This window comes from Camarhynchus parvulus, chromosome 3, assembly GCF_901933205.1.
Source record: "Camarhynchus parvulus chromosome 3, STF_HiC, whole genome shotgun sequence".
Taxonomy (NCBI): Eukaryota; Metazoa; Chordata; class Aves; order Passeriformes; family Thraupidae; genus Camarhynchus; species Camarhynchus parvulus.
Genome location: NC_044573.1, coordinates 7,895,622 through 7,908,136, shown reverse-complemented (window position 1 = coordinate 7,908,136; position 12,515 = coordinate 7,895,622). Strand labels below are relative to the sequence as shown.

Here is a 12,515-nt window from a genome sequence, read left to right as displayed (position 1 = left end):
CTGAACAACCCCAACTCTGTCAGCCTCTCTTCCAAAGGAGAGGTGCTCCAGCCATCTGATCAACTTAGTATCCCTCCTCTGCATCCGCTCCAAGAGGTCCATGTGCCTCCTGTGCTGAGGATTCCAGAGTTGGATGGCTGGGTCAGAGCAGAGGTAGAGAATCACCTCAGTAGACCTGCAGGTCACATTTTTGATGCGGCCCAGGACACGACTGGCTTTCAGGGCTGTGAGTACACATTGCTGGCTCACTCCCAGCCTCTCATCCACAGCACACCCAAATCCTTCTTGGCAGGGCTGCTCTGAATCCCCTCATTCCACATCCTCTACTCATCCCAGGAACTGCCTGCACACAGGTGCACTTGGTTTTGTTGAATCTCATAAGATTCCCATGGGCCTATTCCTCAAATTCATCGAGGTCCCTCTGGATGGTATCCATCCCTCATGCTTGTGAGCCACACTCAGCTTGGTGTCATCTGCAAACTTGCTGAGGGAACGCTTGTTCCTTCTGTGTCAGCTCATGGAGATATTTAACAGCACTGGTCTCCATACAGAATCCTGAGGGATATCACTTTTCACTGAGGTCTATGTGGACCTTAAGCCATTGACCATCACCCGCTGGAAGTGACCACCCAAGCAATTCCTCATCCACCCAAACAGCTCACCCATTAAATCCATCTCCCTCTAATTTAGAGAAAAGGAGGTTGTGGGGACCATGTGTCCTGGGAAGATCCATAATTTTACTGCATTCCAGATCTACCTGCATCCAAGAACTGCTAATCTCCTTCAGACTTTGCAGCCAGAGACCTGGTGTGTGTGAGGAGGTGCTATTGTGGCTGTTTTCAGAATTGATCGTCCCAGGCAGCTCCTTTGCCACGTGGTATTTATTTTGCAGGTTGTTTGGTCTTTCTTCAGGCAAAGGTTTTTCCTCCCTTCTTGGGATCTCTCTTGGTTTTTGTTTTTCCCCATCTCAGAGAGAGTGCAGTTGGCAGGTTTGAGCTGCCTTGAGGCGAGGTGTCTGCCAGTCACCATGGGCTCCAGCAAGCCAGTCTGAATCCATCGGCTGCCTGCTCCAGGAGAGAGGGCTATGGGAGCTGAACCCCTTTCTTTCTGGCAGCTTTGGCTTCACAACCACAGCCATCCACAAAGACTGCATTTTGCAACTAGAAACCATTTCAAAGTGAATTTGCAAACTCTGCTGGCAGCAAAAAAAGCCAGAGAGTTCCCAGAGCCAGGCCATTCCATGCCAGCACCCAGACACTGGTGCTTTTCCCTCATCCCACAGAGCACAGCAACAGCAGCAGGGCCTGAGAACAGGAGGAAGCATCAGGCAGACCCCAGCAAGTCTTTGTCTGCTGCTAGAACTGCTCTGTAAAGCTCCTGCCTTCCCAAGAGGGATGTGATGGCATCTTGTCCCTTTGTCCTACAATCCTGAGGCTGTCCCTGCCTCGTGCCATCTCAGGAAAGGCTATTTCTGGCTATCTTTGCTCCAGTAGGGTTGTGAGTTTTTTGCAGTTTGGTACCTAGAAATTACTGACCTTTTTTTTCTTGCCTGTTGGCATTCTGTTTGTTAGTAAATGTGTTATTTTCCCACTTATATCTACTCTTATCTCATTCCTTAATGGTGGGAAGGGATTGGTTGGAATGAAGGGGAAAGTTACTCATTTCAGAGTGCCCATCTCTTTAAACTGTCTCAAACCAAGACATCATGTCAAAGGCTTTACAGATGAAGAGATGACACCCATAGCTGCTCCCATGTGCACCAATATAGCCACTCCATCATAGAAGGTGACTAAATTGGTCAGGCAGGAACTGCATTGGTGAAATTGTGCTGGGTGTCTGAAATCACCTCCCTTTTTGAGTGAATATATCTCAAACCACTTTTTTTCAAGTCTCTACCCTTTTGTGTAAAAGAAATTTTACCAAAACTTACCTCTGGGTACTTCAGTTTTAAAGTTCTGTGCAGTTCTCGGAAGCGACTGTACCGCCGAAACACTGTCCATGTCTCATCCAAAACTGTTATCTAGAGCAGACAATATAAAAACAAGAAACAGAAGTAAACCCACACAGTGTAAAATCCATGCAGTATACAAAGTTAAAAGATTAAAATGGACAGTTCTTAGCTGTCTTAAACCCAAAAACTTTTATAAGTTTATTTAATGTTTCTTTCATTACAGTGACAGAACGGTATTTAATAAGGAGCACGGATTGCAAAGCAAAAAAACACCTGAATGCATTTATTCCTTAATCCACAGTGGTTTGAGAAGACTGTAAACACATTAGAACATCCCCAATCCCCAATCACTTCTTGGTGCAGCTATTTGACTCTCAGTATTACTATCAGTAGGTGTTCCATTAATGAATAAATAACATCCAGAGTAAGTGAAGTGTAGCCTCAAAATATTCACAGAAATGTATATTCTTATAAACTATACTGACAATTAACAAATACACATTTCTTGGACATACAGAGTTCATTACCACATAGAATGGGATTCCACTTTGTAGGGTAAAATATTACACCAGCTTTTAGTAGAAGATATTCCTTTAAGACACTCTTGGTTTGTGTTTTCAAAATAGTGATGAACATTCCATTTATAAAGGAGGTTTTCTTAAAATAAGCATAAGTACTCCTGTGGATAGAGTGCATAACAACAGGAGCAAAGAGGGGGGGCAAACCATCCTTACCATCAGTTATTCTCAAAACTGAGATACTAAACACTATCTGAAATTAGGTGACATTAATTAAGGACATTTCTAAGTGGGCCATGAAAGTGTTGTGACTAGAGCATTTGACTTTACAGCCAAAAGTCAAAAGACTTTGTGCAGCTCTGGTGATCCAAGGCCTGATTTGGTCCTTGTAATCTTCTTTACTTTCCAATTTCTTGTAATGACACTTGCAGGTAATTGCAAAATTTTATTGTTGTTATAGCTGGAATGATTGAAAAACAAATTTCAATGCTAAACAAAGTCTTAAGTGGCCCCCAAAGAACAGCAATACTGCTATTAGGACAGACAGAATCAATCTCCACTTGTATAAAGAGAATTACAATGCACCTGGCATAGCAATAGCATTTCTAGAACATGGCCTTTTACTCCTACAACTGATCCAACAAGTCTGGGTTGGGATGATTTTCCCCCATTTAAGACAAGCTGTATGACAGACTATACATTCTGTAGGAATAGGAGAGGGACATATGCAGGTGTTTTGAACCAGTAAAGCAATCCTGAAAAGCCCTTTGCTTTTTACATAGTTTGCTATTACAGCTAAAAGCATTTTCTTAAGAACAAAAACCATATGGTTAAGTACATTTGCAAGACAGATTTGGGAATATTCTTATCTAGGCACTGCTGTGATCCTAGATTTGCCTCAGAATTGTGGGTTGTTTTGTTTCTCCCATTCAAAGGCAGCATTTCCTATGTAAAACCTATAAATCTGAAAGGAGATATCACAGTCCTGTCTCCTTATCTTTTCTTCTCATGATGACTGATAGAAAACAACCTAGGAGACATTTTCAATCCATTGCACTGTAAAGCACATCACAGAACTTGTCCTCCTTCTGCTCCAAAGCAACACAACACCATGACTGGGGAGAAAATAGAAATATTCCACCTCATTCTGAAAGTAATGAGAAAAAAACAGGAAATGCCTCATTTCTTTATTTAGGCAGGTTAAACTGTCTACAGTCATCATGAGAACTCATATTTCTTCATATTAACCTTGTTGAAACTGTTCCTCACACTAGGAAAACAGCATCTGAAAAGCTAGAAGTTTTCTAAAAATTTCTTATAACCTTTTTCTATTTTATTATTGAGGGTATTAATCTGATAATGTTGACAGAATATTAGACTTCTTACTAATGTAGGCAGTTATGGGGCATGCATCATTTTCATAAAGAACTAGGTATCAATGAGAACTACCTTGGCTTTACTCCCACTCTGCAACAGTTCACCAAACTCAGAAATAAATCTGGACTAGAAATGTGGACTTTTTGAGCAGATTCAACACAGCATCTGGCTGAACAGAAATGCAATTGGATCTGAAGGAAAGTACTATTTTAGGGTGCATCTGAGTACTTGTCAGACATCACTAAAAGGCTTTGAAACACAAGAAAACCAGTTTTAAAAGGATATCAAACAGGATAAATAAAAGGAGAGAATACAGAACAATGAGGAAAAGATGAATGAGAATGAGAAGGCTTAACTACAACTTTCAGTATTGTCAGCGGATCCCTGCAGGGCTGTGCTTGATTCCAGACTTTGTTTCCATCACCTGCTCTCAGGAAACCCTGTGTGTCTTTATGAGAGCTGGAGTTCCACCTTCCCTGCTGCCTTGCTGCTCTTTCTGCCAACCACAGGTATTGTCTGCAACCAGATGCCACTGGTTTTATTTATATTTTATATTTTATTTATTTATATTATATTTAAGAGCAAAAGCTCTTCCCACACTGTTTCTAGCGCAGCCTTGTCTGAACATCCTGACACAACATGAAAGAAAGGGGGGGAATACATGAATAGTTATCTGGCATACTAATTCAGTTCTAGCATAAATATGTTTAGACCTGATTAAGGTATTACTGTTTCATCATGTCTTTAAAGACAACACATAAAACTGCCACTCAAATGGAAGCTTTTTTGGAAAGGAATCAATTCTTACAGAATACTTAATAGTAGACTAGCACAAACAGCTCCATGACATATTCCTGCTGCAAAAGAAGGTGCTGTCTTAGCTCTAATAAATGATCACTTTCTTCCTGTTTTGAATTCTCTCCAGTCAGATCTTACAGGACTCACTGAACATCTTTAATTAGGATCTGCATCCAGTGGAAGAACCTGAGTGGACAGAACATCCTGCTGGCCTATTCCCATACATGTCTATACCAACAAGATGCCTACCCTGCACTAAAACAAAATATTGTTGGATAATATGTTAGGGTTGAAAGACCTATGAATTGACCATGAAGCTGCCAAGGAAAGTGGAACTCATTCTCTATCTTCTGGCATTTAACAAAATAATCTTTACTACTGCATGTCACAAGAATAAATTTATTATTTATAAATAAATGAATATATTATTAAACAAATATATTATTTAAATTAATATATTTGTTATATACAGAAATTTATTACATTTATTCCTCAACAGAACAATATGCAGGATTTAACTACAAACACAATGACTAGAAACATCTGTTGAAGAAAATACCTCTGAGATACCTAGGACACAGTTTTGGGGGCTGTCTTAAAATTCAACTCAATCATCACTTGTCACTTTGTCAGGTTCCAAAGTCCTATGACACACAGACAGGTCAGCTATCCATTTTCCCAAAAGCAAGAGGAACCTTGCTGAAGAAAGCTTATTTAGGACCTAGAAAAGAAAATGAGGCTAGCAACACCTCAGTCCTTTCCCACAACTGACATATATTTCAGATGACCTGAAAATAAACTTGAACTAAGTGAAGTAAGGTTGAAATTAGGAATTATTTTGACAGCTGACATGGTATTCTGACCTATGAGGAAGAGATTAAATAGATAGGTACATTTAGTCTCCTCCCTCTGCCACATTTTCCTGATTTTTAAGGCAAAAAAAAATACACAAACCTACTATTTCAGGTGCTTTAATTTTCTACAGAATAACTGTAGGAGCTTCTAGAGATTAATACAGATCAAAGTAGAGCTGGGAGCTCTGCATGGACAACGTTTAAAACAAAAAAGTTTGTGGAAGGTCTGTGGACTGTAGCACGGAGCTAAGCAGAAGCAATCCACTGTGACACAGAGACCTGGAGGGAAGAGAAAAAGCATTTGCTTTTTCATTAGATTGATTCATGTGAGGGAATGACTATAAGAAACATCCCCAAAAGTGCCAAACTGCACATGGTCTTCCAACTGCTCCTTCATGTGAAGATCTTGTAGAAGCTTACATGGGTTTTACTGATGAAGGGAGAATACCTGGAAAAGAAATCTACCAACAGAAGCTACATTTTTACTTTAGCCATCTTCACTAACCATTAGCTAGTCTAGTAAATAATATGCGCTGAAAATTGAGTAGAAGAGTCCTTGGGGACGTTTCATGTGCACTTACTCATCTCTCAGCACCTCCCTGGCTCCATGCTTTCACTAGCCCCAAGAAAATCAAAGTTCAACAGGCAAAAGGAGGTATTCCACCCACAAATAGCATGGTACAATTCAAAATGATAAATTTAATTAGCACAAACAAAGCGAAGACTGCCCATCTTAATAAAAGCCTTTTCAAAAGAGAGCACAGTTCAAAAATGGTCCTTTAGCCTGTGAAGAAGGTCACTCCTCCACCCCACAGCAGCTAATGAAGCATCTGGCAGCACATCCAGGAAAGGAGGCTGCCAGTTCTGTCTCTGATGCCATGTGCATCAGTTACGCTACACATATGTCCACACACATGGAGAGCACATTTCCAATTAGACTTTAGATCTTGCTTTGAAAAAACACTGGCTGGATACCAGAGGAAACAAAATTAATATTTTTTTTTTCCCCAGCATTTCTACACAGAAAATCAACTGAGTTTAGAGAAGCAACACCTTGGAAATGCAGACTGGGAAGAATCAGAACACCAAAGAGAGTGTGAAAGGAATCAAGCCTTTGTCTTGCATATGTGCAAAATACTTAAATAAAGCTTTTATGCTTTCATTATTTCAAGTAAATCTCTCAAGTCTAAGCCTTTTCTACACCTGACACTTGCATCTCAATAAGGGGCTTTCCTATAACCAATATGCATTTAATCCTCAACTCTGGAACTCTTCAAATTGAACTGACATTGGCTCTGGAACTGCTCACCCCAAGAGTTTGGCCACCAGCCTCCTCTGCACAATCAACCCACTAGGAAAATACTTGTCTTTAGAGTGTCCTCTACTGTGCATTCTTCTCATCTCTCTTACTTAACAATGCTGAGAAAAAGAGAACCAAAAACTGCACTTAGTGGAACAAAAGCATTAAAGAAAAGCAAATGATAAGCACTTACCTTTATTTCAAACTCATAGTGTTCATCCTTTCCCTGCCCACACAGCACATACCGTGGGATACTAATTTTGATTGGGTCCTTCAGGTCATCTGGATTTGCTCCCAGGGAACGACAGACCATCCTCTTTCATGCACATACCAAATAGGGAGAAGAAAGGAAAACCAAAATCACTATACAAGGAAAAAAAGAAAAGAACTTCACTGAAAATGAGAATGTGTTCTTGGTCAGAGGAGCAGGCAAAGAGGAGGTAGAAATTACTTCTAAAATGAAGGAATTCTTTGAAAACAAAGTGCCTCTTGTCTTATAAGCAAGCCCTAGCATATTTTTATGCATATAAAAATTCAGGTGAAGTGTATTAAAAATATTCCTTTATTTGAAAAGGCATTTTCAGCTTAGATACCAAAAACAAGGGAAAGCAGAAGACTTTTTATTACAACCCTTCAAGAAAAATCAGTGTATTAATCAAGTTTGCACAGTTAGCTCTAATTTTTGTACTTGTCTATCTTTTATAACAAATGTTTAAAATATCATGCAAAGCTGCAGGGGTCTAGCCAATTCAGAAAGCTCTTAAATTTTAAAAGTTCAAACCCATTTTATAATTAAATACGCAATCCACAGTCAGAATAGTTTCCCACTTTTTTTAAAATCATATTGGAATCCCAGAAAACTCAACTATAATAAATTTGCACAGTCTGGACGAAACAATCTAAAAATTTATTTCCAGTGAGGGCTCATTCCTCTGACAGCCAGATGGAATATGTAACTCTGAAATTATGCCAAAAAGAAAACATTTTTGCAACTGAAAAGATTAATGCTTTGCAGTCATTATGCCCAAAAGGAGCATAAGCATTCAGAGGGAAAAAGTAGAAAAACTGCCTTTAAGGAAATCCTCTACTTGCTCCATTGAACATATTTGGTCTGAAAACCTTAATGAACTGGCGCTTAAAAAAATAACAGCAGCATGACAAATATAAGTTAACAACCAAAAGGACTGAAAAACTATCACTTCACAGTTGTGACTGTGTTATATATTTGTATTTAGCACTGCTATCCATCACTTGAGCAGTAACTGTATTCTCAACATTCATCTTTGTAGCAACTCCTGGTGACTTCCAGTACACATAAGGCTGTGTAGGAGCTGGAGAAGGATTTGAAACTCATTCATAAACACCTCTGCCTGTCACAGAGAGCCTTTTGACATCATCATGGCTCTCAAGAAGAGGAGGCTGTTATTACATTGCCAGTCAATTATAAATGACAATGTAATTTCCCTTAACATTAGCATTAATAAAACAAAGAAAGTGAATTTTTATTCCACTGAATTAATCTAGAGTATATTTACCACAAACTTTTTTTTTAAGAAACCATTAAAAAAGTTTATGTTTGAATGGAAAAATATTTTTAGCAACCTTTGTTTTCACAAGAAATATTGTCTCCTGTCCATTTTGCTCTTCTGTAATTACTGCCCACATTACCAGCTTTTCAGCTAAAACTCATTTCTGGAGCACTGAAATGTAAGCTGCTCTTTCCTTGGGGAAGAAGAGAAGTTCATTCCCCTGAAAACAACATCATCTGTTTTAAAACAGCAATAAAATCATAAAGCCACTCTTAAAGTCACCTCTGTCAACATGTAATTTATTGACAGTCATTTTCAGAGAGCTATTACAAACAGCTAATAGAGAGAAAAACAATCTCAAACACAAAGTGTTGAGGAAAATGCACCCTAATACATTAAATAATGCTTTGATATTCATAAACAATGATCTTTATTTTTACTTCACATAGTAAAAATAGCAGAAGTATTAGAATAAAATACACTGCTATGAATTTCTTTTTCGTGAAAGTGCAGAGTACTCACTGAGTTAGATTTTTTTAAAAGCACAGAAGAGAAAAAGCATTATTGGGAAACACAAAATGCACAAACATTTAACTTTGTAGTATAATCAGAAAAAACACTGGTTTCAGAGAGTGATTTCCTTTAACAGCCTTGATCAAGAGAGTTCTCTCAGGTAGTGCCACTCAAGGCTGACTTTGGGCAAGGCCCAGAAGAAATGCCACAGTGATGTCAATGAGGGAGCCACTCCTGAGCAGGACTGACAAGATGATATTATTCTCTCTACTCATTTGGGCACACATTCTTTGTTAAAATACCTCAAAATAACATGACATGTTTTGTTCATTTTTGGACTTCCTTAAGGAAGTAGAAACCTAACAATAAAAACCCGCCTAACTCTTTATCCAAACAAGTGCTCATCCTTACAGACATAACTTCCCTACCCAATGCAAGCTATTTCTTTTTAAATCCCATGTGAGTTACATTATCATGTCCTAACATATGGTAAAAACAAATGGGAAATGTTCTTATACTAGGAGAGAGACTGAAGTCTAACTCTTTGTGGTAGATTTCACCTCTGCTTGGCAACATGCTAACAGAATTTAGAATTTCAGATTAGATACCACCGGTTTTTCTGCCAAGAACCATCTTCCTTAAACCAGGCAGATGGCATATTCAAGCAACAGGATTCAAAAGATATTCAGCTCCCCATATAAGGGTTGAAACAAAAAATAGGAGACAACAGCTTATTTATTATTAGAACATCTGACAGGGGTTAACTGGTAAAATACCCTTCATCCTAAGCTAGAGGAAAGCCTTGACTAATGGAAATATTCTATTAATGTCAAATAGCTCCATTTTTTCTTGGGATGTAATAACAAAAAGACTGTAAAAGAGGCAATCTCACAGCACCAACAACCCCATCAGTAAGCAAGCAGAGAATGATGAAAGTAAGGCCAAGAACATTACATGGACAGAACTCTAGAGTTAAACTCACTCCATCTGTCAGGCAGTGTCCCCAGCTGTCAGCTACCTAGCTGGAGCATGAGAAACATGCACACAGATGGCAGACCCCAAAACATCTGTCTTGCCACAGCAGCATCACCAAAGCTTGAAATGCTATTTAAAGCACAACTCCTTTTGCACTTGTGACAAATTTAGATATGAAAGTGCAATAAACATTAAATGTAAAACTCTGAAGAGGAAGAGAATTGTCAATGCTAATATTCCCAAAATTGCACATATAAAAGCTGTAAACATCTGTAGTATTAAGAGCATAAATTGAAAGTAAGATTAAAAAAATCTGCAGATATTTTGAAATATTGAGATCAAGGGCATGAAGTAAATGAGGAGCATGGAAAATAAAGATTATCAAAAAGACTAAGGAAAAGACAATCAAGAAGGAATAGAGAAGACATTAATGAAGATAGATAGTATTTGGAAGGAGCTAGAAAACACAGCCAAAATGGAAATCATAAGACAGAGCTGTAATTATAGTGTCCATCCACCTACCATATAACATAGAAGCATTCGATTTCCTCACTTTCCCAAGGAACTGTATGTACAGCATACCAGAGATGTACAAAATGTAAGCACTCAATTAATAATTATTATTGTTTAGATGTGTTTACAGTCTGTGGTATTCCCTTAGAGCTCAAAGGTCCCTTTTCTCTATTGATTTAAAAAAAAGTGGGGGGGAAAAGGATTTTATCAATATTTATTAGCCTTTTATTTTGAATGTATCTAAACTCTTTTGGATTTCAATACCTAGTCAAATGCATAATTAGCCAAATGGCTTCTTCACTTGAACTGAATGTTAATTCCCAGATTTCCAAAGGGATATGCAAACTGCTTTGAAGAACTGATGGGATGACTGTCAGGAGAGTATTTATTTCTTTTTCACAGTATTTAGAAAAAACAATTCCTGAATCAGGTCCAACCTTGTTCCTTTTAGAAAACACAAGCTCAATTTATGTGCACTTCTCTTTGTCTGGCAAAACTGCACAATGGATATCATTCAAACTGTACAACCAAAGGCTGTCAAATTATGATTGCTGGCATGAAGCATCCAAAATGTTAGGTGCAGAAAAAAAGACATTCTTTTCCTTTAAGAGACCTATATGAGGAGTTGTAAGAACAAGACTCCTATACGCAGTCTGCTTAGCACAGTCTACATTCACTGATATAGACAGCAGTATGTGAATGTCACCTAATGAAAGTTTAATACTCCCCATATTTTCATAGAGTAAGCAAACCAGGTCAGCTAACTCAGTTTGAAATTTACAGGGCAATTGTACTACATTTGAAAAAATCAATTATTTATATCTAAAGTCCAGTCCAGTGAAATCTGCATCAAATCATCTTTCAAGAGCTGAAATTTATTTAAATAAATTTATTTAAATTTATTTAAATAAATCAAACAATCAAACTGTAATAATGAAACTTCTCATGTCAATGCAAATACTTTGAGTGAGGTGTTTGTTATAGGTAAATATTGTGAGTAAACCATCTTCAGCAGAACACAGAAGTCGAATATTCTGTCCAGCAAAGCCAACTTGAATCTCCTTTATAGTGCTGATAGGAACCTCATGGAATACTGCCAAGGAACTCTGGCAGGTGCCTTGTTCAGCTGACAAAATACCAACAAAAAGAATGGAACTCAACAAGAGCAAGCAAGCAGGTTCTGGGTCTGGTTTTCTGCAACTGCCAACAGACACTTTTCAACTCCTCAGCCCTAACAGAAATCTGAGGTAAAGCACAGATGAAAAATTCCAGTACCTTTTCTAGAGAACAGACCTGAAGTTTCAAAAAAACATCAGGAAAATGCACAAAGTTCTTTCTGTCTTAACACTAAACTGTTTTCTAGCTCTTTTTTTCCCCAATTGCATGCAAATTCTTCAGGGGGTTTTCTCACAAAGGCATCAGAGATGTCCATGCTTATGCTCATTGTGACAGCCTCTTGCATGGGGGATTCAGGCTGAATGACATTTTCAGTATGAACTTTAGCACCACCATTAGTGTGGGATATGTCTTGATTCATGCCTGACTTGAGGAACATGTTTACTTGCAAGTTTCTTATAAATGACAGATTTTTTATTAATTATACTGCTTGGGCACATCTCTCACTTGCATCACACAAACTTCCTAACTCCTTAATCTGTTTAGAAACCACTGCACTGCTGACCAGCTGTACTGATATCTTTGTAAAGCAGAAAGCTGACTGAAAAAATGTCCCAAACTGGAAGCATGTTCTGGTCTTGCATCAAAACAAGAAGTTATTGACTTAAAAGAAACCAAATCAGAGGCACTGTGTGTTGGAAGCTGAGAATTACTCGATTGGTCTTCATCTATTGGTTGCACTGTCTTTGATAGGCAGTTATCTTTCTAAGTTTTTGTTTCAGAATGCACATTAGACTGAGAAAAGAGAAGGCACAATATGCTGAAGCCAGTTTGCTCATTCAGCACCCATTAAGGATCCTGCAGAAGAAATCTGTTTCAAGTGGGAACAATCAGATTCAGTTCTTGAGCTCTCACAATCTGGAGAAGTAATTATTTTATCACCAATACGATTGAAATTTTCAACCTTGTGGAGTGAATAAGCCACATTATTAAAGTCAGAACTATGTAAAGAAGTAGATAAAACATTCTGATACAGAACATTCTTACTCTTCAAAGTATTAGTACCAATAG

General features: G+C 38.2%; 1 protein-coding gene across 1 annotated transcript in view; it reads right to left on the bottom strand.

The window, feature by feature from the left end:
- KIF16B (kinesin family member 16B) overlaps positions 1 to 12,515 on the bottom strand; it is a 139,338-nt gene that overhangs the window by 37,727 nt on the left and 89,096 nt on the right. Inside the window, 2 exon segments of the mRNA XM_030944547.1 lie at positions 1,931 to 2,020; positions 6,992 to 7,114. Coding sequence (XP_030800407.1) covers positions 1,931 to 2,020; positions 6,992 to 7,114 — 213 coding nt within the window.